Here is a 26,902-nt window from a genome sequence, read left to right on the forward strand (position 1 = left end):
GTCCTCTGATTGGCTGATTTCACGAGGGGCGGGCGGCGGCGGCTCGCTTTCCCTTCAGGCCCTCGCCCCGCCGATTCGGCGCTGACTTCATTCACAGGCCCGCCCGCCTGCCCATCACGCCTCGCTCCGTTCCGATTGGCTTTGCGCTGAAGGGTGGGACGTGCCTTTGCGTTCGTTTCCTCGGCGCGGGCTCGCGGCGCGCGCATGAGCAGTCCGGTCTCCAGGTCGGTTGGTGGAGCGTTAGTCGGCGTCGGCGGAGGTTTGAGAGGAAAAGGGCCGCCTCCCCTCAGTGGTGGCGAGTTAGGGCGCAGCGGCTGCCAGAAGCAGCGTAGCCCATGAGTGGGGATGTGGGAAGCAGCTGACGAAGGGGAGAAATGGGGTTCCAGACCAGGGTCTCTCAAACTGGGGGTCTCCAGCTGCTTTGGGACTACAATTCCCATCATCCCCGACCACTGTTCCTGCTAGCTAGGGATGATGGGAGTTGTAGTCCAAAAAAAGCAGATGGAGACCCCCAGTTTGGGACTGTTCTAGATGAAGTGAAGCGGTGCTTTTTATGCTCAACTCGAAATAGAAAACTTAGTCAGCGATGGGAGACTCGACCAAATCTTGACAAGGAAGTGTGTGAATCCCATTATTTTCCTCCAAGGGTTTGCAAACTGCCTGCATAAAAGTCAAAAAAGCCTCCCGGGTTTTTGTCTGCTTTATGGACCAGAATGAGAGCGACCAAGTCATCTTATCTGTCTTTTTATTTATATACTACTTTATGCCAAAATATGCTACCTTGATGGCAATAAGGTCTGAATGGGTTCTAGAGAGAGGCTCCTGTGATTTCTTGAAGAACAGTGCGTTATTTTATATTATTATATTTATAAAAATTGCATTATTTTATATTACTTCCGTAAAATGTTAGTAGTATATAGCCTCACTGAGCGCTATTATAGTGGGGTTGTTTCATATGAGTTAGGCCAGGCATATCTAAACTTAATCTAGTCGCTGTTTAAAAAAAGCTCAACAACTTCAATCCTAAAGAAAGGTCAACAAGTTTGGTCGGCCCCCACGGCCCTTCACTTCATCAAATCTGGCCCTCCAAAGTTTGGACACCACTGAGTTAGGCCTTCTGTTTTAGAGCTTGGGGTTCAAGCCTGAAAATATCCAGTTAGATTAGGTAAACATTTCTGTATCTTTTGAAGGACAGACTTGGGACCATGGACAGAAGGAATGATCCAGACAGACGGCTGAACCCACCGGCTGCATTCAGAGGTTCAAAGCCCACTGGTAAAGCAAAAGCAAATTTATTATCTCAATTCCCCACACACTGATTTTTAAAATATTTGCTGCCTGCTTACGATGCAAAGAGCCCAGCCACTGTTGCTTATAAAGACCAAATGGCTTGTTACTTGGGTATTTGAAAGGCTGCCTTTATTGTATGAATTTGCCAAACTGCCATCTGAAATGGCTTCTGCCATGATTTGAAGTTAGGCAATGCATGACTAAAGTGAAGGTTGTTCCAGCATTGTCAAGCTGATCTTCCCCCATATCTTTTCTATCTTTCTTGTGCCAAATATAGGGCCTGTGCATTATATTCATTTATATACAGTAGCTGCGAACAGCACTATTTTCAACATTTGGACTGATACAGACTGCTTTAGGAAGCATTATTGTCTAGCAAGTGTGATTTTAAAAAACTAGCAAGTCATAGTTGGGCCTTAAATGTAGATTGTGCACAGTTATTCACATTTCAGCATAAGGAAGGGTTTTTCAACTAGCCCCTGGAGCAGCACCTCTTAAGAGCAGCAAATATTGACAGGGGATAATGTTTACATGGTAGTGCAAAGCTTCACCTGTTGGTTTTTGCAAATCAAGATATTGTTAAAAGCACAAGGCAAGCCAGTCCATCCCTCCTCCTCCTTTTCTAGTCAGTTGTCAATTCTAGCGTAAGGCAATACCGTCTTGTAGGACCAATGTCATCTTGTAGGACTAGAGCCAGTGTGGTGTAGTGGTTAAAAGCAGTAGACTCGTAATCTGGTGACCCGGGTTCGCTTCCCCGCTCCTCCACATGCAGCTGCTGGGTGACCTTGGGCTAGTCACACTTCTCTGAAGTCTCTCAGCCTCACTCACCTCACAGAGTGTTTGTTATGGGGGAGGGAGGGAAAGGAGAATGTGAGCTGCTTTGAGACTTCTTCGGGTAGTGATAAAGCGGGATATCAAATCCAAACTCTTCTTCTTCAAGCATGTTGGTTTAACATTGACATTTCTGTATGCACATAGATAAACATATATACGGTACAATAGATTAATTAATATTAAGGTTCTTGGAATTATCCATGTATGGTGCAGATTTGTCTTATAAAGTGTTGGCTCTTACCTTGTCTACATAAACAATCCTCCTGTATGTCTGTTTCTCACTAGTAGCCCTGATTTTCTATTTGAAAGTCTGCCCTAAGCTTGCACAGCCCACTATTCTGATTTTGATGTCTTCTGCACAGCCTCGTAGCGTGATTTGGGACTCTAGTTCTCACACCTGCTTTGCAGTTGCTAACTATGTTTGGTGAGAATTTGGGTTAGCTTTGCACAACTTCTGCTAGTTTGAAGACCAGTTATGTGGATCTGTCTTCTGCATCTTGATTATGAATGGTTTCCTTTCAGTGAAAGTTTTCCAGATCACCCTATTTCTTGCACTTAAACTCTTTCTAACATGGCTAGGTGGCAATCTAATGTCATAGCAATCTGCTGTCATTTCTTCCTTAGGGCCAAAGGAGTTGATCCCACCTTCACATTTCCAGAGCCGGTCAGCACCACCTCTAGCTGTCTCTACTACAGTGCCCTGGGATGTCCCTTGCCTTCCTAACTATGAGGCAGTTGAACTCAAGCGAGAAAACCAGAGATTGAAGGATGAACTCCACAGATGGGCCACAAAGGGAGATAAGGCAGAAGAACCAGGAACCAGAACCAGGTGAAATGACCCCTACAATTTCCCCCTTTCCTCTGATCCATTTCACCCTATACCACCCAATTATGAACATTATTTTACTTATTTAATGGCATTTATAGACCAGGTAATCAAAAAACAGAAATCTCTAAGCAGTTTACATAAAATAGTGCAAAACTTTAATCAAAACACAGGTAAATAAATAGAATGTAAAAACAAGCATGCTTATTAAAAATACAGTGGTACCTTGGTTCTCAAACTTAATCTGTTCCGGAAGTCCGTTCCAAAACCAAAGTGTTCCAAAACCAAGGCGCGCTTTCCCATAGAAAGGAATGCAAAATGGATTAATACGTTCCAGACTTTAAAAAACCCCTAAAGCCCCTAAAACAGCAATTTAACATGAATTTTACTATCTAACGAGACCACTGATCCATAAAATGAAAGCAATAATCAATGTACTGTACAATAAAATAAGTAAGACAGTATTGTAGATGATAAAAATTAAAATTATTATTTTTTCTTACCAGCACTGATGATAGTCACCGTTTGGATTGGGGGGCTTTTATCCATTTCCGCAGTCACACAATCAATCAGTAGCTGAACTGGGTTCCACACAGTCACAAAAACAAATTAACCGAAAAAGCCTCAAAAACAAAAATGCAAAATAAACAGAGAAAACAAAAGCACTAAACTTAATCCGTTCCGGAAGTCCGTTTGACTTCCGAAACATTCGAAAACTAAGACGCGGCTTCTGATGGACGTAGGCGCCCTGGAAACTAGCCGACAGCCGCATCAGACGTTCAGCTTCCGAAAAACGTTCGAAAACCGGAACACTTCCGGGTTTTTGGCGTTTGGGAACCAAGGTATCACTGTACATGTTTTTGTAGGTTTGCAGAAATAAAAATAGATTTTATGAGACACTTCCCTTAACTTGTGGTTCTCCGCTGAAGGAACTGAGTACAATGAGAACCGAGAGCATCTCCTGCTAGGCACGTTGTACCCCAGCTTTGCTCTATTTGCTGTATCTCTCTGGTGCTCTTCTCCCCTTTTCCTGGGAATCATTCCATACATTAGAGTTCAGCTTGTGACCAGCTCACTCCTTGAACAGCAGCCCTTAGAATGGAAACATCCTGAACTTTTGAACTAACTTTGTTGTTGTTTAGTTGTTTAGTTGTGTCCGACTCTTCATGACCCCATGGATCAGAGCACGCCAGGCACTTCTGTCTTCCACTGCCTCCCGCAGTTTGGTCAAACTCATGCTGGTAGCTTCAAGAACACTATCCACCATCTCGTCCTCTGTCATCCCTTTCTCCTTGTGCCCTCCATCTTTCCCAACATCAGGGTCTTTTCCAGGGAGTCTTTTTTTCTCATGAGGTGGCCAAAGTATTGGAGCCTCAGCTTCAGGATCTGTCCTTCCAGTGAGCACTCAGGGCTGATTTCCTTCAGAATGGAGAGGTTTGATCTTCTTGCAGTCCATGGGACTCTCAAGAGTCTCCTGAACTAACTAGCAGGACATAAAATAGTGCCTCCTGGAGGTGGGAGGACTTTATGACAAATTCTTTATCTTACAGGTCATTGGATAGAGGAGCTGAGCCCTCAAGCGTATGTCACACCTTGGCCATGTCCCAACAGGCCGAGATCATCTCCCACCAGCTCCACGAGATCCAGCGACTGGAGGCGGAGCTCGCTGCCTTCCGAGTAGCCTCAGCCCAGCAAGAAGCAGCAGCGGCCAGTCGAGAAAACACCCTCTCTGACCTTCAGAGTGAGCTTGCAATAGTAAAAAGCCGGAGCAAGGCGGAGGCTGCTGGCTTGAAGGCAGAGTTGGAGGAAGTCAGGAGCAGCAGCAGACTGGAAATTGAGGCTCTCAAGGGAGAGCTGGAGGAGCTTAGGAGGCAGAGGCGCTTGGAGGCCGATTCCCTGAAAGAGGAGCTGGAGTTGACCAAGGAAAGATCCAGACATGAAGTTGGGCTGGCGCGAGGAGAGCTGCAGGGCGCCCTTAAAAAAGCAGAAGCTGAGCAGAGGAGGCAAGAGGAAAGGGTGCGAGAATGCCTGGAGACAGTGCTCAAGGAGCATCAAGCAGAGGTGAGTGCTCAAAGGAAAGCATTCTGGGAGAAAAAGTTGTTTTGAGTGGGTGCAGAATAAAAACTTGGATTGGCATCTCTGCTAGATAAGTCTCTGCAAGCGGTGGAGAGTGGCGGTCCTCCAAATGCTATTGTACTCCAGTTCCCACCAGCCTTAGACAGCATAGCCAGTTGTCAGGGGTAATGGGAATTACAGTGCATCAGCTATTGGTGGGCTGCAGGTTCTCCATTCCTTGCTCTAGGTTTTCTGGGAGAGTAGTGTGAATAGCAGGAGGTCGCTGCTCACCAGGATGTTAGCCTCTTCCTCTCTTTCCATAGTTGTCCAGGCTTTCTGAAGCCCACGGGGCTGAAGTAGCGTCCCTGAAGCAGCAGCTGTGGGCCCTCCAACAGGATTTGGGGGCTCAGCAGAAGGAGGCTGTCCAGTTAAGGGAGAAGAGAGACGTTCTCCAGAACCATCTCAGGTGTGATCACTGCTCCAGGTTCTTTTCCTCCAAGGGCCCACTGGGGCTGTCTCCAGGCTGTGCCAAAGGCAACCCCTTGTATTTCTCTCCTTCAGTGCAGCCGAGGCAGAGCTGGCTTCCCAGAATGCTTCGCTCCTGCAGCTGAAGACCTATGTTGGGGAACAGGAGTCAAAGCAGCCTAGTGCTGAACGGGACCAACTTATGAGCAGAGTGCAGGTGAGACCTGGGGGCTTTTCAGACATGGAAGGTTAGCAGCATCTAAGTGATGAAGATGATGATGATATTTTATTATTTATACCCCACCTATCTGACTGGGTTGTCCCAACCACTCTTAAGTGTTGCTGTTGTGCTTTAAGCTACAAGTGGAATACCACCTTTGCTTCCATCCTTCTGGAATCCAAATAACCATCTTGTTGCCCTTTCTCCAGCTTCAGATGGGGGTGGGTGGGGCTTGAGCTGTAGTGGTCCAATGGAGAGAGCACTTTAAGACTTCTGATTGTTCCTGGCCATGCCTTTACCTGTCCCACACCTGGCATTACATATCTCATCAGGAGAGGGGCAGATGGTCACGGTTTTGGGAAAATGGGCTTCCCAGGAAAAGTTAGTAACCCTACCAGGCCTAATTTCACCTGCATGCCTGAGGTTTAACCCCCAACCTCAGAAATGGCTGGAGCAGTACATACAATCTACTGTAAGGTTACCAGATTTTTTTCAAAGAATCCGGGGACACTTTTTTTTTGAAAAGAGGAAAAAAAGTTATTTTTTTTTAAGTTTTTTAAAAAAGAAAGAAGCAATGTCTTTTCTTCTGTGGTCTTGCTCTGTCACGTGGCCTTCCTCTAGGCCCTGGCCTGCTCTCTTGGAGTGCTAGCTGCCATGGAGTAGGCTCAGGTAGGGCCTGGGCTCGGCCATGTGTCCTTGCTCTCCTGGTGCTCTCCTACCTCTTCTCCTCAGCAGCGGCGGTGCAGCAAGGTTGGGGCTCCCCTCTTTTTTCTCCTTCCCCTTTCTCTCTCTTCCTTCTCTTTCTCCTCTCCTTCTCCCTGCGTCGGCTCTGGGGTTTTCCTGGCCCTGGAGCGCTGTTGGGCAGGTGGCTGGGCGCTCTCACTCTCGGCTCAATTTGGGTCGTAGGGGGGTCAGTGGTTCCCCCAGTTAATGTGCCGGGTGTCCCTGGTTCCCCCTCAGCAGCAGCAGTCCTGGTAGTGCAGTTGGCTCTGGCTGGCTTCAGGAGCTGCTTGCTGCCATGGTGCCCACCATTTTGCCTCGTCAGAAGTCCCCATATGATGTGTCTTGTGCCGTTGAACCAATCATGCAACTTTCATTCTCTACTAATAAATCTACAACACTTAAAATATAAATCCGGGGACAGATTTGTAAATCCGGGGACTGTCCCCGGGAAACGAGGACATCTGGTAACCATAATCTACTGCAGAGTTGCTTGATGAATCACCAATACCTGGAGAAATTGTGCAAACTGTTCTACTGTGCTTTTTAAAAAGTCAGATTTTCAGAGTTCAGGGGGGTGGAGGAAGGAATATTGAGCACAGAAAACAGGAACGGAATACTTTGTTCATGACAGCGTGCAGATGCCCCATAAAAAGTGAGAGAACAAAGTGTGGCTGTTCCACATGAAATGCCCAGTATGGAAGCAGCCCAGGATAGGAAAGGTAACACAAGGCACTTCAAATAGCAGAGCTCCTTTTCTTCTGCATGAATTTATGAGTATGCAGCATGACTGCAACATTACTTTGCTCCTATTTCAGCAACTGGAAGAAGAGAAGGATGCCCTGAAAATTACAGCTGAGCTGCTGCAGGTTCGCCTAACTTCCCTCAGCGATATTCTGACGCTACAGGAGATGGAGCTCAGCAAGAAGGTAAATACATTTGAGGACAGTGGGTATGATAGTGAAGAATAGTAGCCTTGTGGGTCCCAAGTAGTAGATTGCAGTACTGCAAACTATTCAAAATAGCTGTTTTGATTGACTGGGTATTGGGTACATACCCACACCCTTCTTAAAAGCTGTTTTATTTCATGTTTGATCTTTTCAGGTGCAGCTTGAGGATCCTCTCCGGCCTGAATCATCTCAGAAATGGCAGTACCTGCTGACTCGGTGGCGGGAGAAAGTATTTTGTCTCCTGGTGCAGCTGAAATCTCAGGAGCTCAGTCACAGGGATACCACCAAAGTGCTAGAAAGGAAGGTATGTGCTTGATTTGAGGGAGGGGGCTGTGTTGGAGTGGAGCAGGGTGAACCTGAAAGCCCAAGCTCCTAGGTAGGTTTTTTGAAAATGGAGTATGGAAGAGCATGAAAATTGTGAGCCAGGACTCCTGGGTTCTCTAGGAAGGGAATTCAAGGTTTCCGTGAGGATTACAGAGATATCTGAATTCATGCTAGTTATGGAGGAGCCTGGAAACTGTTACCAGGCTAGAAAAAAAATTAAAGTTGCCTGCCACCAACCAAACTATCAGAAGAGGGAGAAGTCCTTGAAGATACCTGCTATCTTTCTACTTTGGTTGGAGATGAAAGTATTATTTTTTGAATTTATATACCACCCTATACCTGGGGGTCTCAGGGCGTCTCTTGAAAGCAAGCAGGTTGGCAGAAGATGGGTGAAGCAATCTGCTGCAAGTAATGTTGTTAGCAGTCAAATGGTTAAATGCAAAGCTTACGTGGTAATAAGCCAGGTCTTAATTTTCTGCTTACAGGTCAAAGAGCTAGAAGGTGAAGTGGGGTCCAGAGACCAGAAGGTGGCACTGTTGCTCCACAGCCTAGAAGACAAATCTGCTGAAGCTGATATGGAAAGAGTGAGAAACAAAGTAAGTTGTTCTCTTACGCCCCTTGCCCAAGAAGGCAAGATTAGAAAGGGGCACATCCTTTTCCCCATTAAAACAGGCTTAAGAGCTGAAGGGTGGATAAGTCCTTGACAAGTGAGTTTAGGGCCTCTCTCTTTCAGGGGGGAGTATTGCTTAGAGCTTTCTCATTCCTTCCAGACTCTGCAGGCAGAGGCATTGCGCTCGAATGATTTGGCACAGGAACTTCAACGGAGGGCAGAGACTGCTGAAAATGCCCTTCGGGGCCTGGGGGATTTTGTCAGTAGGTAACTGAGAAAGACAAAGCAATAATGGTTGGATTCCCCAAGCTCTGTAGTCCTCCAGGTATTGAGGACTGCAGAGAGCCTGAGAAAACCCAAAGGCCATTTATTTGACACCTCCAATTTACAGAAGTCTCCCTGCTCCTTCCTTGCTCTTGGCTAACTTTCATTTAATGGTTTTTACTACTCCTTTTAAAGTCCAGACTAAGATGCTGTGTCTTCTGCTCCACAGGCTAAGCCAGCAACTGACTGGACAGGAAGAATCATGGAGAGCAGCCTTGTCACGCCTCATGGGATTGGGAAACAGAGTTGCTTTTGCAGCCAAGAGAGTTGACACTGTCCAAGGTAATGGTGGAAAGCCATTTTGCAATCTAGACATACAATCTTCCATCGCCAAACCCAAACCTTGATATTCTTGCTGGGCATACCTTCACCCACATGAGACTCAAATTACTTCCATATAACTAGTGAAGCTACGTTAACCATAATATTTAAATCTCTTTTCTTTGTTTGCATTGTTTTTATTAATGAGCTAGGATCCTACCCTCATGGTGGTGGATACACACTTGAAAATACGCAGATGGGGGCACTTCCTCAGTTTCCATGTAACAAGAAGGTCAAACCATGACTTAGCATAGATCTATGGGCTGTCAGAAAGGAGATTGTGGTTGCTTTGGTCCTTTGGCTGCTCTGAGGCAAATCATGGTTTGGCTTCGTGTGGCATTAGAATCAGGGCTGAAATGAAGGATTGTTCAGGAGCCTGCCTATTTGCACTAAACTGGTTTGATTTAGTGTGTGCTGAAGGCCTCCTTATTCATTCTGTGCCTCGTAAGTCTGGGGTAGTGGCCTCAAGGTTGGATTACTGCAATGCACTTGTGTAGGGCTTCCCTCGCGCTTGATCTGGAAACTGCGGTTGGTGCAGAGTACTTCAGCACAGGTGCTGTTAGGCATGAGACCCTGTCAGCATTATAACACCTCTGCTCAGAGATCTGTGCTGGTTGCTGATTTGCCTTTAACAGTTTGGAACCAGATCACTTGTGGGATTCTCTTACTCTGTATTTGCCCAATCAACTCCTTCGATCTGCAGAACTAGCACTGTTACAGGGGCTACATAATACTTTGAGGATGTGGGTGGTGCTGTGGTCTAAATCACTGAGCCTCTTGGGCTTGCTGATCGGAAGGTTGGCAGTTTGAATCCCTGTGACGGGGTGAGCTCCCATTGCTCTGTTCCAGCTTCTACCAGCCTAGCAGTTCAAAAGCACACTAGTCCAAGTAGATAAATAGGTACTGCTGTGGCAGGAAGGTAAACGGCATATCCGTGCTCTCTGGTTTCTGTCATGGTGTTCTGTTGTGCCAGAAGCGGTTTAGTCCTGCTGGCCACATGACCCAGAAAAGCCGTCTGTGGACAAACGACAGCTCCCTCAGCCTGAAAGTGAGATGCGCGCTTCAACCCCATAGTCGCCTTTCACTGGACTTAACCGTCCAGGGGTCCTTTACCTTTACCTTATTTATATAATACACTTTCCACACTTGTAAGAAACATTTTTTTTAGTGGGGTGGCACCTACATTTTGAAACTTCCTGCTTATTGACACCAGGAAGGTGCCATCGCTGTAATTTTTCCAGTGCCTGCTTAAAACGTGTTTTGTTTCTACACAAGCCCATCTAGACATGGAAGAGTTTCACTTTTTTCTCAGCTGCTGATTTTAATAAATGGTTTGAATATTTTGAATAATTTTATTGCTTTATTTTGCATTGTGAACTGCTTAAAATTTTTTAGAACAATCAAGTGATATATAAATCTTGTTAAATAAATACTTTTTAAAGGCAGCTACCTCAGGTAATGGATTGCGAGGGAGGGGTAGGCTCAAGTTCCCCTTTCAGTCTTTGTATGACTTGCCTTAGGTGCTGCAGAGGGCATTGTCCTAGCACCAGAGGTGTTAAGTGGTGTTAAGATATGACTGCCAGTCTGCTTGACTTCTATACACAGAAAGGAGTGGGAGTTCACTCTTGTTCTTTCCCTGAGGCAGAAAAATATATTGGGTCAGCCGTGTCTAAGGGATTTCCTATACCTACCTTCTGGCTACATTATTTTAAGCTCATTGACATTTATAACTACAGTCAAAACACTAATTTAGATGGTTGCAGACAACCCCTTTATTCTTTATTATCTATATGTTAATGAATTTCACAACAGTTAGAAAGTGCTTTCCTTTTTGTCATCGCTAGATGTTGCTCTGTTCACATAATGTTCCCTCCCAACATACCAGACATACTTCAGATTATTTTCAGAGACTCCACAGACAACTTTTCCCCTCCCCTCAAATCTCTCAGGTGCCTTATCTTAATCCACAGATTTAACAACCCAATATTGTGCTATGCATATTTTAACTTTTAAGTGGAAGAAAGGTCACACTGAGTTCAACTGAGATAATATCCATATAAGTGTGACTAGGATTCTGTTCTCTCTCTCTCTCTCTGCCCTTTTTTGAATGGGACTGACACAACTGCCTGAAGGTTTAGCCCCTAACTGTAACTCTGTTCACACTTTGGCGCAAGCCTCACTGAATTTGTCCCTGAACAGGCACACACTTAGGCCATCAAAGGAATTATCATTCTGTTAGCAATTGTAGAGGTTTCTAATAGAGGTCACTGCATCTTTGCTAAGCTACAGTTCCCACAATTATTTTTGGGAAATCATGATAGTTAAAGCAGCATAAAACTGGGAAGTCTACATTGTGCTGCAAATCCCTCTGAGTTTAAAATCCCTACAGCAGGACTGAGGAACCTTGTCAGACCAAGGGTCGCATTTCCACCTGGGGGCGCTATGCCTGTGGCGGGTGTGACCAAAAAGAAAAATAAGCGGAGCCATGTGTGTAAATTTCGCCTTTGCACAGTAGGCTGATTTCTTCACTCAGTCCTCTAGCCTGCATCTAGCAAGCAAGAGGCATGATTAAAACTCAAGGATGCATTCTAGCCAGGCAAAAGCTCTCAAGGGCTGTTTGAAGCAGAGCCTGGGAGGGATGAGGTGTGAAGAGAGTCTCAAGGACCAGATAGAGGCTTAGAGGGTCATCTTTGGCCCCGAGGCCTGAGGTTCCCCACCCCTGCCCAGTAGCTTTTCACCTCTTTGACCTGTTCCTGTTATTTCTGCAACAACTGTTTATTGCCATAGTTTTCCAGGCTTCAGAGACACGGGGGTTCAGCATGAAGTATGCATGTTTTGAATGAATGTGCAAAACAACAACAACTCAGAACCCAAACTCAACAATTATTTCCATACCTTAATATGCATACTTTGTTTTCAGCACTGTACTTGGGATTTCTGTCGCAGGCCCCAAACATATATCTGTTTTGGCAGGTAAAGCCTCAAGGGTCTATGATCGTCTGCACTATTAAAAAAGAATTCTCAATTTGTGGAGTCAACATGCACATCTCTCCCCCACCCCTGCATTCTAAATGGAAATTGTGGTCAGCATACATATTTTCTTTTTGCAACATGTTTTCATAGGATCTTCAGTTTTACTTACCAGTGGGATGACCACCTGGACTGTTTTTGTGTTGTGTTTTTCCTCCTGTATTTTATAACAACTAATACGTTTGCTTCTCTTTAACACTAAAGTCTAGAATAGGAGCGGCTAAACTGTGACCCTCTAGACATTAATGGATTACAATTCCCATGAGCCCCAGCCAGCATGACCAATGGTCAGGGATGATGAGAGCTGCAGTTTTGCAACATCTGGAAGGCCACAGGTTCCCTGCTCCTAGTATATAAGTGGCCAAGGTCCCAAAATGAGTTTTTTGCCTAGATTTATTGCTTTTTTAAAAGCTGATACACTTCTGTCAATGAATAACTGAATAACTATGGCTTCCAGGGTTGGTATGCCAGAAGATAGCACTAGCCAGACTTCAGCAAGAGGAGAAATCTTGCACCACAAGATCAGACGATGAGAAGTAAGTTCAAAACTCTAATCTCAGTGCAGGCTGTGAGGAGTTGGTGACTGTGCATACTTCTTCCTTGAAAGGACAGAATGCTTTGCGAAATGGTCTTCACCGCAAAGTTGCTGTGCTTAAGATTTCTGCTTCGTATACAGAAACTAAGACAGAAATAAGAGACATTGCCTGTGCCATTTCAGTTCCAGTCCATTCATGACTTTACCCTTTGAATAGCTCAGTCTCCAGTTAAGAGAATTTAGTATCGTCTGTGTTAGAGCAGAGATAGCAAAAGTTGGGGATTAAAGTCCCTGAGTTTCTAGGAATAGTATTTGGCTTTTGTAGGGTAGAGCTGGAAGCCAAGGTCTAGCCTAACAGCAAAATATCTAACTGAAGCAAAGGCAGAGTTGAATGACTTGGCCCAGCCTTGTGGAGGAGTGGGATTCTGGCAACAACAACTTTTTGGTTAACTAGTGCAGTCAGCCAAAATTTTACCCCTGTGCAATTGAAACACTTGAGTGTCCAGGGTTATGACTGAACTTCTGATCTCTCTACTTCCTCCCCAGGATTCAGCCATCTTATGAAGACCTTCAAGCTGAACTACAGATGCTGCACAGAGAACGGGATCAACTCTCACTGGAGCTTAAACGTGGGGCTCAACTCATAGAGAAGAAAGTGGCTGAAGCAAAAGAGCAAGGTGACCAACTCTGGGCCCTCTTCTCACTAAGGTGACAAAGCTGTATCTGTACAGTTTAAGACCACAGGTGAGGGTTCACCTGAACGAATTCTCCGTACAGAACAAATTCCCTGCACTCAAAAGACCTAATGTCAGGTAGTACAGGTTGAACCTATTATTCTCCAAGACCTGCTAGTTTACCATGTGCAGGGAATTGGTGCGAGGAATTATTTTCAGTGAGTCACCACCTGTAATAAGATGGTCCGGGCACAGAACCAGGCCCTACTGTAAGTGACAGCACCCAGAAACTAGGTGTAGAAAAGCAGTGGGGAGGTGATTTGGGTATATTGGATTGTTGGGCACTGCCCTCAACTGACTGTCTCCCCTCTGTCCTACAGCGGAGTTTGAGCTCAGGAAAACGAGGGAGTCATTGCAGAGCCTGCAGGAGGCACTGGAGGCAAACACACTGGCGGAACAGACACTGAGGCAGCAACAGGAGGCCACAGAAAAGCAGCTGGAGGCAACCTGCAGCAACCTACAGAGGAGTGAAGAGGCTACAGAGAGTTTGAGGCAGGAGCTGGGACAGTTAAGAGCAGAGTATGAAAGAGGTATCTTAGGGACATGCTGCATTTTTTCTGGGGAAGGAATGATTAACTTCAGAGGTGAGGCATGATGAGCTTTTAAATTGAGAAGTAGAAGCATGCATATGTACTCAATACTTGGTTTGGGCCCCTTTTGCATCTATTACTGCATCAATGCAGCGTGGCATGAATGCTATCAGCCTGTGGCACTACTAAGGTGTTATGGAAGACCAGGAAGCTTCAATAGCAGCCTTCAGTTCTTCTGCATTGCTTGGTCTCATGTCCCTCATCTTTCTCTTGGCAATGCCCCATAGATTCTCTATGGGTTTCAGGTCAGGCGAGTTTGCTGGCCAATCAAGCACAGTAATCCCATGGGCATTGAACCAGGTTTTGGTACCTTTGGCAGTGTGGGCAGGTGCCAAAGTCCTGCTGGAAATGAAGTCAGCATCCCCATAAAGCTCATCTGCAGAAGGAAGCATGAAGTGCTCCAAAATCTCCTGGTAGATGGCTGCATTGACCCTGGACTTAATGAAGCACAGTGAACCAACACCAGCTGATGACATGGCTCCCCAAATCTCTTTTCTGCTGAGAGCAGCTTTTGCATCTCATTTGGAAACCAAGGACCCAGAGTCTGGAGGAAGAATGGGGAGGCACATAATGCCAGATGCTTGAAGTCCAGTGTGAAGTTTCCACAGTCTGTGTTGATTTGGGGAGCCATGTCATCAGCTGGTGTTGAATTACTGAAATAAATGAACTTTTCCACGATATTCTAATTTTCCGAGTTTCACCTGTACTTGCCTTCTTCAAGTACTTTAGTTTCAGTGGAGTGTATTATTGAACTATGATGATGCCTCTCACTTGCCTGGATGGAGAGAGGTGGGTGTGAACGGAAACCCTTGACTCTGGTACAACTGACTTCCATTGCATGTTTTTCACCCACTTTTGCCTCTAACCACATCCAATTTTTTCACCTTGCCCCGCCCAGCACCATGTGGCACTTGAGCTGAAAAGGGTTCCCCACTTCTCATCTAGCTCCTGGTAGGCCACCATTTGTGGCTGTGGAGCTGCTTTTGGTTTGGTGAGTCTGGGCCTGCATTTAGAAAAGCATAGAGAGCTGTCAGTGATCAAATGTGCAAAAGGTAAGGGCTGTCCACCAAGGGCAAAAGCCACTGGATGCTGAAAACGTGAGAACGCTTGTAAATACAGTTAAGAGTCAGAGAAAGCACTGCCACCTGAGAGATTTGATGCATGACTTCCTGATACAGTATTGTAATAAGCAAGGGATTGTGGGATGGGGGGCAAAAACCCTGCCTATTATCATTTTCATGCCCTTTCTACATAGCCCTGCAGGAGAAGGTAACTGAAATTGAAACGCAGATGCGCAAGGATCTATCAGAAATGGAGAGAGGGCTCAATGAAGCACGGAGGGAACACACAAAGGCAGGTGAGCAGCACAACAGCTGTACAGGCAACGACTGATATATATGTATATGTATATGTATATGCACACATCACAGTGACTTGGAAGTGGCTGGGAAAGGGGCATATGCGTGCTCTGCCGTCGCACATGATGACCTGTGCAAATTGCAGATTGCTTGTAAATGGAAAGAGGCTACTGGGGGATGTTTTGGTGCCTGAGGCAGAAAATCCAAAAGGAGTATTCTTGTAAAAACATATGTATTAAATAGCAGGCACTTTTGTTGACAAAGATTGGGCATCTGATTCACTCTGCGTAATGTAGAGTCAGTACCGAGGGCCACAGCTCAGGGACAGATTATATACTTCATGAAGAAGGTCTCAAGTTCAGCCACTTGTATTTCCATTTGAGAAAAAAGTTCCTTGCAGCAGCGGGACTGGGAAAAATCTGCCTGAAGGCTGATAGTTGTTGTGACATGCAACAATCCCATGTCTGCAACAAAAGGTGGAATGGAATCTCCCAACAGAGCATCTGTTTTACATGCAATTGGTCCTAGGTTGAATCCCTGACATTTCTAAGTAGGGCTGAGAAAGATCCCTGCCAGAAGCCCTGGAAAGCCGCTGTCAGCCTTTGTGGATAATACTGAGGCAGATAAACAAAGGGGACTACCTTAGTGTATAGCTGCTTCCTGTGTTCCTAGGGCAGTTGCAGTAGATGACACCGATAGCTGGATTAGTGGTTTGACTCTGCATAAAGTAGCTTTGAGTCTGCTGCACTGCAGGCGGAGCCAAACCTTTACTCCCCTCTCTGCTTGTCATCCCTCTTTTGATCCTCCCTTCTGCTTTGTGTGTCTGCAGTGGTTGCCCTACGCCAGGCTGAGCGACAGGCAGCCAGAGACAAAGCTCGCAGCGACGAACTTGCCAAGCTGCAAGAGTCTGCCACGCAGCAGGAAATGGCACAACTTGAAGGACGTCTGCGGGAGCTTGAGAGGGACAAGAATCTACTGATGGTACGTTCAAGGAGTGAAGGCACATGGCTGCCCCATATTGGTGCCTGTTGCATCCGTCAACGTCTGTCTCTTTCCATTCACAGGCTACCTTGAGACAGGAAGGGCTGTTGGTCCAGCATCGACAGAATCGGCTTGCAGCAGTCCAGGGCCCAGCAGAATCAACTGAGAAGACCGGATCTAAGCCTCTATCTAAAGGTATAGGATGGGATTCAGTGAGTTGCATCAGCAGAACCCTGGGCAAGGACTTTGGCTTGCACAGCAGGGCTCCCCCTGCTCCCACCAAAATTGACCCCAGAACAGCTGAAATGCTTGTGCTGACAGAACATTCAACATTCTATTCCACCACACTTTACAGCAGCAGGCAGGCTTCAGAAGTGGCTATGTGCAGTTCTGTTCCCCAACGTGTTGCTGCTGCTCTCTGTGCCCTCCCCACAAGCATCTGTCTGAGGCAACTGCTTCACTCTGACTAATGATAGGGCTGGCCCTGATAATAGGGCAGCTTGGTATGGCTTGCTACATCCTACACTTGGCAGGTGTGCCATTTTCCTTCCCACAATCCCTTGCAATTTTTATAACTGCCCGATATAGAAGCCTTCTAGTTTCTGTTCTTCCCTATTCTTCTCAACACTCATCCCAGTAGTCACCAGGTTAAGAGCATCCACCTCATTGGCATTCTCCACTGATCTCCATCACTCCATGATCTTATGGGCTTTTCTCCCTCTTCCTACAGAGTCTCTGTTTGCTGTGCTGGATGACCTACAGGTACTGGGTGCTGCTATACTGGGAGAAGAAGAAGCAGCAGACAAAGAGAGAGACACCAGCAAGGGCACTTAAGTATAAATCCCACCAGGGGAAGAAAAATCTACTTGGAGACACCAGGCTGTGGAAATTGATAGAAAGATGTTTGTAAATAAAAATTATTTTTATAGGCACATAGGCATTTATATTGGAAGTATTCTTTTAAAAAACCCAGTCTCTAAAATACGTCATTACCTCCCACATCTCATTTCCTCCCTATCAATCTTGGTTGAGGGCTTCTTATATATACTGTTGATGCAAACCACCCACTAACTGGTAGCACATGCGCAAGATACATATATTCTTGTGTTCAGCCTAAAAAATGTTCAGGGTAGTTTACAATGCCTTATACAGTGGTACCTCAGGTTACATACGCTTCAGGTTACAGACTCCGCTAACCAAGAAATAGTGCTTTAGGTTAAGAACTTTGCTTCAGGATGAGAACAGAAATCGTGCTCCGGCGGCGTGGTAGCAGCGGGAGGCCCCATTAGCTAAAGTGGTGCTTCAGGTTAAGAACAGTTTCAGGTTAAGTACGGACCTCCAGAACGAATTAAGTACTTAACCTGAGGTACCACTGTACGATTAATACAATATGGGTGGTTGGGTAGCTAAGCTGGATGAACACAATTACTCAGCAAGAGTATATAATATACAAAGGATGTGAAACGGAGGGGCAGGGCTTGGATAGTTTGAGACATGTACAAAAATCACTTAAGTATAGAGCTTAAGACACATCTCTCTGCTGACCAACTGGCAGTTTCATTTGTCTGTTTTCAATATGACCCTTTGGGTGTCCCTTGCAACTCTGCTGTTTTCTGATTCTGTGAATGCAAAATGACACTTCATTCTTCTTGTGAAGTCTAGCTATAAAACAGCAACTGAGTTAGAAGACCACCTCCTCTTTCAAGCCGTGTATGAACGTTGTTGAAAAACACTCCCTGAGCCAGATCTGCTCTATGGGCCCACAGTGATGCCATGCCCCCGAGAGACGATTCCTGTGGCATAGGTTTAGCAGATGCAATGCAAAGGCAGGCCTGGCCACAAGTGGGGAACGTATAAACTGGGATTCATTTAATTATTATTTCATTTATTAAAACTGTTATAGTTGCTTTATCTTGCCCAGGGCAACCCAAAGCAAGTTAAATCCAAACAAGTAGACAACAAACCCCTGCAGATTCCTTTAAACCAAGAGGAAAGAGAAATTCATTAAAAACATCCCCCCAGAGCATTCTGCAAACGTGGAGGTACCACAGAAAAGGCGTGTTGCCACCCTCTGGACCACTCCTGGAGGGGGCACATGAAGCACAATTGAGCCCAGTCCCTGCTATGGTGCCACTCCATGGTTATAGTAGCAGACATCGTCGATGCCAATCCTCAGTACTGTGCAGCCCACAGGCTGCTCCTTCACCCTGGCTGATGCTTGTGCTCACCTGCGCTCCTAGAAGGAATAATAGCGGGGATTGGGGTGGGCCTGTTTTGTGCACGTGTGAATGGGGCAATTACTTCCGTGTCTACCAGGAGGAGCGCAGAAGCAGCTCGCGTTCTCGGTGGGAGGCGGAAGGCGCCCCTCCGCAGCCTCTTTTTCCACGAAGACAGCCTGGCAGGGCGGGGCGGAGACCCCTGGGCCGCCTGCGTTCCCGCGCGGGCGACAGCGCAATGACAAGCGAGTCAGCTGGGGCCGCGCCTCCCGACGTTCGCCTTCTCGCACATGCGCGGTTCCAACGCCGGCCCAGCCGCCCGCCGGCCCAGCCAATCTCCTTCCCCCGCTGGAAACGCGCCACGAGCGCGTCGCCCACCCCTGACGCCGGTTCTGTGAGGCACCGGCCAATCAGCACCTTCCTCCGCCCGAGCCCGGACTCCTTACCTCGCGCGCTCATGCACGCTCGCCGCCCCCCTCGCCGCTCTCGGCCAATGAGAACAGAGACTTTCCCTCCAGCCGGCCAATAGGACCCGGCGGCACCGCCCTCCCCCCTTTCCCCTCCCTAATCTGGACCAATCGCGAGGCAGCGCGCGCCGCTCGGAGCCCCGGGTAAGCTTCCTCGGTAGCGGCCGCCGCAGAAACTCCCGGCTCCAGCTGTGGCCGCCGCTGCCGGGAAAGCCGCCGCCGGCTCCTGCGGGAAGAGAGGCGAGAGGGCCCCGAGGAAGCGCGTTGCCAAGGGGACGGAGGCCTCTGCTTGCGTTGTCAAGGAGACGGGGGTTCTAGAGCCCGCCCCCTGTCAGGAGCCCGGCATTCCGGAGTCCCAGCGCCACACCTGCCTGCGAGAGGATCGCGGGCGGACCAGGTGGTCGTCTCCTTGCAGGGGCCTTCCGGAGCGTCCTTGCACTAGTGCCAGCGGAAAAGGGGTTTCCAGGCACCCAAAGACAACTTGCACCTTCCAGGGCGGGGGGAATAGATCTGCGCCCATTCAGGGTTCTGGGCCCCTTTGTCTTGAGCAAATTGCACTCGGAGAACGTCTGAAGTGGCGCTCGTGGCCAAGAAGCGGGCATAGGAGTGGTTTGGTCACGGGGCGGAGAGAAGGCTTTGCTTTCCTGTGCAATAAGGCCCATCAAGGTAGCAGTTAAGGTGTGTTTTCCTGGCAAAACACCCCCAAATCTGTGCTCCACAGTTTAACTTGTCGCTGCAGAGCTTGTGTCCTGTGGTACCCGGTCCATCCTTTGCGTTGGCTGCCCCCCCGTTTTGCACTTCTGACTTTTTTTTTTGCACACCATGCTGCTATGTTTCCAGTCTGCACACTGAAGAACTTGCCGCCCTTTCGGAAGCTCCCTGCTCATCCTAGCTGAAGGTGGATTGTGTGGAGTGGATGCAACCGCTAAGCCCTGCTGCCACCGCCGCTGCCTGATTTGCGTTCCCAACCGTCAGAAGCATCTTTTTCCTCCTGGGTGAAGCCAAGAGCCCTGTCCGCCACCCCTTCTGTGCTTGAGGGAGACACCGGGAGCAAGCCATGCTCTCTGAGGCCCTCCCCTGCTTCCAGTTACTCCGGATGGGCCCGGCTTCGCCTGGGGATTCACCCAACCGGGATCTCTACACCTTCCGGCCTGCTAGGCCCAGCTGCACTTACCGGCTGGGCCGCCGAGCTGAGGTCTGCGATGTCGTCCTGGTGTCGGAGGAGAACCCAGCCTTGGTCTCGCGAATCCATGCAGAGATCCATGCTGAGAGGGATTCTGACAGCACCGCCGGGGAGTGGCGAGTCGGCCTGGTGGACTACAGCACCCATGGTAAGTCCTTGGAACTGTTTGCGCCACCAAGGGTGGGGTTGCATTCAGACCTAACCATTGCAAAGACGTTGCCTTATGCTCGGCTCCTAATCCTCAGTGTGGTGAAACAGGTGGAACTAGACATGTTGACCAAAGCTTCAATTTGCATATATTTATCCACAAGAGGGGTGTGTGTGTAAGAGAGAGACAGACAGACAGACATAACAGCAGATACAAATGGCCATGAATTGTAGTCTGTCATTCCTGTGCGGAACTATAATGGTCTTTTGTCCCCACATTTTTCTGTTTCCACCCATGTGTGTGTGGTTGGCACATTGTCTTGAGAGACAATGGCATGCATCCCAGGGGTGAAGTCAAACTGCTGCATTTGCAGTGCCAAAGTGACCTCCCCAGGATACAAGCCTGGGCAGCGTGTATGGAGGTCTTGGGCTGCCCAAACTACAAGACCCCTCTCTCACCTCACTGATGGAAAGCAGAGCGATACCTTTGGCCCCAGCTTGGCTGCAGGAGTTGCCGGAAGGAGGCATACAAAGCGCAGTCCAACTGCCTGAGGACCTCCCTTCTGGTTTTGTGCAGGGTTTACTCCTTAAAGGCCTTTTCTTCTTTGCAAGGCAGCAGAGGTTTAGGATCAGAGCTTTCCTTCTCCTAGATGAACCCCCTTTCCAGCTTGCTGAGCCCCATCCGCCTCTCACTTCCCTCTACAGCCTCCTTGACTGTTGGACCCACTATTGGTCTCGTCCACTTAATGTGCTGGAACCTGTCTTTGCACGCAGGGGAAGTCCCTAACTTCCTGAGGGTTTGAGATCCATAGGCTACCTTCACCTGGAGCTTGTTCAGTTCGGCCAACAAACAGATTGGACCCTGCAGACTTAATGGGTGGGGTCACATGGGACAAGGTAGCAGAGTCAGCCTCCACGCCAAAGGTTTCCCCCCATAATTTGTTTTGCCCCGCACAAGCGAGAGGGTGCCATCCATGCCTATGGGGAAAATTTAATGACTGTATTTGGGGGTGGTGATGTGGTGTTGCACTTCCTGGCCTCACTGACAGGAGCCCCACAGAAGGCTATGACGTGTCCTGCGCTTAGCATGGAGTCCTGGGCTGCCTTCAGAACCTCCACAAACACACCTGTAGGCATTGCACTGGTTGATCTATAGAAAGTGAGCTTCTTCTCTTGCCCCATTATCCCTTCAGGTACTTACATCAACGCCGTCCGAGTGCCCCATGGCCAGCGAGTGGACCTGAACGACGGAGACCTTCTGACCTTTGGCCACCCCAGCCCAGTCCCTGAGGGCTGTGCCCTGCCACTCCCGCACAGCAACTCCGAGTTCTACTTCCTCTTCCAGAAAGTCCACGTCCGGCCGCAGGACTTCGCCGCTATCACGGAGCCCAAAGCCCCCTGGGCCTCCTCCTGTGGCTTCCGGCCAGTGCTGCCCTCCGGCAACCACCGCATCCGCCCTCTGTCCCGCCACTCGCCCACCGCCCTCTCCTGCCGCTCCAAAGCCACCCTCATCCTCAGCTCCATCGGCAGCCTCAGCAAGCTCAAGCCGCAGCCGTTCACCTTCTCCCTGGGCCGCGGTCGGTGCACGGAACCCCCCACTCAGCCGAAAACCTCCCGGAACCGGCGCAAGTCGGCTCACACGCTGCTGCCCGAGCTGGAGGACGAGATCACGCGGCTTGAGGAGGAGCAGCCGACCCCGGGCAAGGAGCAGCGGCTGGGCGGTTATGCTCATTGCCATAGCGCCTTGCGGCTCCAGCAGAGAGTGCCGGAGGAGAGCCAGAACTTGCAGGAAGACGAGGGTCCTCCGAAGCTCCACATCACACCCAGCGGGTGAGTCCCTTTTCGAGTCCGCGTTATGGTCGGTACAGTTCGCGCCAGGGGGTGCCGTCATGATTTTCATGTTTCTGGTTTAACGGAAATATTTCCATAGCATTGATGAGCTAAGCTGGAGTGTTTCTCAAGCTTGGGTCCCCGTTTGTTGTGGGACTACAACTCCCATCATCCAGTGGTCAGGGATGCTGGGAGTTGTAGTCCAACAACATCCTCTTCATCCTGGAGAAGAGTGACTAGTGGGGTGCCACAGGGTTCTGTCTTGGGCCCGGTCTTATTCAACATCTTTATCAACGACTTGGATGATGGACTCAAGGGCATCCTGTTCAAATTTGCAGATGACACCAAACTGGGAGGGGTCGCTAACACCCCAGAGGACAGGATCACACTTCAAAACGACCTTGACAGATTAGAGAACTGGGCCAAAACAAACAAGATGAATTTTAACAGGGAGAAATGTAAAGTATTGCACTTGGGCAAAAAAAATGAGAGGCACAAATACAAGATGGGGGACACCTGGCTTGAGAGCAGTACATGTGAAAAGGATCTAGGAGTCTTGGTTGACCACAAACTTGACATGAGCCAACAGTGTGACGCGGCAGCTAAAAAAGCCAATGCAATTCTGGGCTGCATCAGTAGGAGTATAGCATCTAGATCAAGGGAAGTAATAGTGCCACTGTATTCTGCTCTGGTCAGACCTCACCTGGAGTACTGTGTCCAGTTCTGGGCACCACAGTTCAAGAAGGACACTGACAAACTGGAACGTGTCCAGAGGAGGGCAACCAAAATGGTCAAAGGCCTGGAAACGATGCCTTATGAGAAACGGCTAAGGCATGTTTAGCCTGGAGAAGAGGAGGTTAAGGGGTGATATGATAGCCATGTTCAAATATATAAAAAAGATGTCACATGGAGGAGGGAGAAAGGTTGTTTTCTGCTGCTCCAGAGAAGCGGACACGGAGCAATGGATCCAAACTACAAGAAAGAAGATTCCACCTAAACATTAGGAAGAACTTCCTGACAGTAAGAGCTGTTCGACAGTGGAATTTGCTGCCAAGGAGTGTGGTGGAGTCTCCTTCTTTGGAGGTCTTTAAGCAGAGGCTTGACAACCATATGTCAGGAGTGCTCTGATGGTGTTTCCTGCTTGGCAGGGGGTTGGACTCGATGGCCCTTGTGGTCACTTCCAACTCTATGATTCTATGATTCTATGAACAGCTTGAGGACCCAAGGTTGAGAAACAGTGAGCTAAGGACTTCCCTTCTCTCTGTCTCTCTTTTCCTTCCTTCCTTTCTTCCTTGGAGCATATCAAGTATATATATCAAAGTGAAATGTACCTTCTCTTCCTCGAGTCCAGGGGGCGAACTGGATCCTTCCTTACTTCCCCACTAGCATGTGCCAAGTTTCAAAGTTAGTTAGAACCACCTGTCTGTCAATCACCTGTTATAATGACATCAGGCAACATTTTCTCCTTTGCCCATGCACTTCCACTGCTGCTGTAGCCACTGCAGCCAGTTTCTAACTCAGCAGCTTCTTATAATATACTTTACTGGACAACTGAACAGTTGAAGAAATTCTCAGCGATTGGAATAGTGAACTGGAGGCCATACAGTGGTACCTCTGGTTACGTACTTAATTCATTCCAGAGGTCTATTCTTAACCTGAAACTGTTCTTAACCTGAAGCACCACTTTAGCTAATGGAGCCTCCCGCTGCCGCTGCGCAATTACTGTTCTCATCCTGAGGTAAAGTTCTTAACCCGAGGTACTACAGAGGTACCTCGGCTTAAGAACTTAATTCATTCTGGAGGTCCATTCTTAACCTGAAACCTTTCTTAACCTGAGGTACCACTTTAGCTAATGGGGCCTCCTGCCGCCGTCGCGCCGCCAGAGCATGATTTCTGTTCTCATCCTGAGGTAAAGTTCTTAACCCGAGGTACTACTTCTAGGTTAGCGGAGTCTGTAACCCGAAGTGTTTGTAACCCGAGGTACCACTGTATTCTGTAGAAGTCCAACTGCACACCTGGTAAATTCTGACACACACACACACCCCCGCTGCAGCCCAACAATTGACACATGGGGTCGGGAACCTGTGGCCCTCCAGTTGTTGCAAACCCAAACTCCCATCATCCCTGACTGGGCCTGATGGGAGTTGGAGTCCAACAAATTTCGGAGTTCCTTAGCCCTGCTTTAGCGGCTGTGGACAGGCATGTAAAGCGGGGTGAAGCAACAGGTTAAAACTTGCTAGTTGTACATCCGGTCAGGGCAGTGTAACGAATTCTTGTGCAGACATATGTGGCAACTCACTTTTTCATCTGCCAAAGAGACCCTGAGGCTCCTGGAACAGCCAAATTATGGGGCTCATGGGCTTTAGATGGGCAGGAAGAGGCTGGGAATGGCAGCTTTCTCTGGGTTTGCTGGAGAAGGCAGCTTAGAAATGAACCACATGACTATAAACTTGTTCCCAAAGGCATATCAATGCCTTTCTGTCCCCTCCTCTGCCCCACGCTGGAAGTGCTTTACAAGGAAGGCACCACTTGGATAACTCAGGTGGTGGAGCATGTGACTCTTAATCTCAGGGTTGTGGGTTCGAGTCCTATGTTGAGTGGGAGATTCCTGCGTTGCAGGGGGTTGGACTAAATGACCCTCGTGGTCCCTTCCAACTCCCCTCCCCCCATACTAATCTGTGCAGCAGGCATGGTGTCCTACGGAACATACAGCAATAAAAAGGTCGTTTTTAATAAACCTTTTATGTATCTGCAGCTTGTTCTGTCAGCATTTGGCTTTTTCTCTTCTCATCATTTTCTCTTAACTTTGCTGCTCATCCACTAAACTCTCATTTTAATATCTGCTTGTAAGCCACCAATGGAAAGGCGTTGGCCTTTGGCTTTTCTGCGGGTGGCGCTGTGGGTTAACCACAGAGTCTAGGGCTTGCTGATCAGAAGGTTGGTGGTTTGAATCTCCACGACGGGGTGAACTCCTGTTGCTCGGTCCCTGCTCCTGCCAACCTAGCAGTTCAAAAGCACGTCAAAGTGCAAGTAGATAAATAGGTACTGCTCCGGTGGGAAGGTAAATGGCGTTTCCGTGTGCTGCTCTGGTTCGCCAGAAGCAGCTTAGTCATGCTGGCCACATGATCCGGAAGCTGTACGCCGGCTCCCTTGGCCAATAAAGCGAGATGAGCACCGGAACCCCAGAGTCGGTCACAACTAGACCTAATGGTCAGGGGTCCCTTTACCTTTACCTAACAACATAGGAAGCTCCCTTGGACCAAGTCAGACTATTATTAGCCCAGCCAACTCATTCTTCTACACTGACTGGCACAGGCCTCCCAGATTTTTGGCCTGGAGTCTTTTCGCAGCCGTACCCAGAGAGGCCAGGGATTGATCCTGGTAACTTCTGCGCACAGTGCAGATGGTCCGCCATCCGCACTCGGGAAATGTTGCTGCAGTGCTGATGGGGGTGGGGAATGCAGGCGCCAATTTTTTTATTTATCCCTCCCTGTTCCTTTGCAGGAAACGTCGCGGCCGGCCACGGAAGAACCCCCTGGGGAGCACTTGCCAAGTCTTCTCCCAGACTCTGTCCACGTCGGAGCCGTGTGCAGCCCCCAGGTGCCACCTTCCTCAGGACGAGATGGTGGAGTGGGTCCAGTGCGATGGCTGCGACGCCTGGTTCCACGTGGCTTGCGTGGGCTGCAGCTACAGCGCCGTGAAGGAGGCCGAGTTCTGCTGCTCCGCCTGCCGCTCGTAACGCGGGTGGCTGTGGCCAGAGAAGCGCCCTCGCCCCTGCCCCCAAATGGGTAATATCGGTGGACTCCAGCAGGACACGCAAGGACTTTTCCCCATCTTTAAAGTGGGCTGGTAAAAAATTGCACACAAGGAGCGTGCTTCCAGGGACAAGCAAAACTTACCATTCACAGAGAACCTGGCAGTCTCTCTCGGAGGAGGCTGTGAGAAAACATGCCAGACTTTCGCTTTCTTGCGTCAAGGAGTCAAGTCCATCTCCGAAAACCAAGAGGCCACATTGCACTGGGGAAGACATGGATATTATTACATGGGGAAGTTTCCAGCTAACTCCAGTGCTAGAAGCTGCGGAGGGACGGGACCTCTGGATGTTGCGAGACTTTGGCTTCCATCTTCCCCGGCCACGGACCCTTCTGGCTGGGGGCTGATGGGAGCTGGAAACACCAGGAGCGTCACTAGTTCTCCTCCCTCGATTTATGCGGCCCAAGGCCTTCAACTGGAAGGGGCAAGCGATCGCTTGAGAGGGACAATCGGGGCAGATGGACAACGCCACCGTTTACCTTCCGAGGTCTTCACCCTCTACAGGGTGAAGGTCTTCACCCTCTTCCTTACAGGGAAGAACCTGCCGCACTCGGAAGAAACCGCTTACGAACGCCTAGCAGGCAGGTTTTCCCGTTGCACAGTGGTGTGTGCAGAATGGCCGCCCTCGCAGCAATAGCCCTGCAGCCTGGGAAGCTGCCCAACTTTTACAGGGCCGACCTTGGGAAAATATGCAGAGACCCCAGAAGAAGTGAGTTTCTGAGGGTGCAGTAGAGCAGCTGCCTCACCTCAGTTCTCCGGGCAGCTGCCAATTTATTGAAGTAATGAGACATTGGAACAGCTGCTGAAGAGCAATGCCTGCTGTTAACTTAGCTGGGAAGAGAGTCCCGCCCTCTCGAAGCTTTTTACGAAGAGACAAGTAGGGGGTCAAGTGTTTTGATGAACTAGGTGGGAATCTTAGGATGCTATATTCCAGAGTAGCAGCTATAGTTAGGCCTTAACTGGAGGTGATGGGGCAGTCATAGAGTGGCAGTCGCCCATCTGCCCTGTTCACTTATGAAGTGCGTGTGTCGAGTTTGGCACCCAAAGGAGTGTGCAGGTGAGAGGGACTTGCACCTCCC

General features: G+C 48.6%; 2 protein-coding genes across 4 annotated transcripts; both read left to right on the forward strand.

Moving 5' to 3' along the window:
* The first annotated feature begins 205 nt into the window (after positions 1 to 205).
* Positions 206 to 17,099, forward strand: CCHCR1 (coiled-coil alpha-helical rod protein 1). Of its 3 annotated transcripts, none has more exons than XM_080991767.1 (18): positions 206 to 259; positions 1,191 to 1,275; positions 2,749 to 2,953; positions 4,501 to 5,011; positions 5,329 to 5,471; positions 5,567 to 5,687; positions 7,229 to 7,339; positions 7,515 to 7,664; positions 8,170 to 8,280; positions 8,455 to 8,561; positions 8,788 to 8,900; positions 12,427 to 12,505; positions 13,051 to 13,181; positions 13,559 to 13,768; positions 15,084 to 15,185; positions 16,016 to 16,167; positions 16,251 to 16,362; positions 16,898 to 17,099. In XM_080991767.1, the coding sequence occupies exons 2-18, from the start codon at positions 1,206 to 1,208 to the stop codon at positions 16,999 to 17,001; spliced, it is 2,532 nt and encodes an 843-aa protein (XP_080847893.1). In that variant the 5' UTR covers positions 206 to 259; positions 1,191 to 1,205; the 3' UTR covers positions 17,002 to 17,099. The 3 variants fall into 3 exon arrangements, with proteins under 3 accessions (XP_080847893.1, XP_080847894.1, XP_080847895.1); XM_080991768.1 differs by lacking the exon at positions 206 to 259 and adding an exon at positions 266 to 621 and having other exon boundaries at positions 1,196 to 1,275; XM_080991769.1 differs by lacking the exon at positions 206 to 259 and adding an exon at positions 314 to 328.
* A 1,795-nt stretch (positions 17,100 to 18,894) lies between these two features.
* Positions 18,895 to 26,318, forward strand: TCF19 (transcription factor 19). The gene is made up of 3 exons (XM_080993049.1): positions 18,895 to 20,181; positions 21,374 to 22,010; positions 25,515 to 26,318. The coding sequence occupies exons 1-3, from the start codon at positions 19,908 to 19,910 to the stop codon at positions 25,747 to 25,749; spliced, it is 1,146 nt and encodes a 381-aa protein (XP_080849175.1). The 5' UTR covers positions 18,895 to 19,907; the 3' UTR covers positions 25,750 to 26,318.
* The last annotated feature ends 584 nt before the right edge of the window (positions 26,319 to 26,902 follow it).

Source organism: Podarcis pityusensis (genome assembly GCF_964106645.2).
Source record: "Podarcis pityusensis genome assembly, chromosome: 2".
Taxonomy (NCBI): Eukaryota; Metazoa; Chordata; class Lepidosauria; order Squamata; family Lacertidae; genus Podarcis; species Podarcis pityusensis.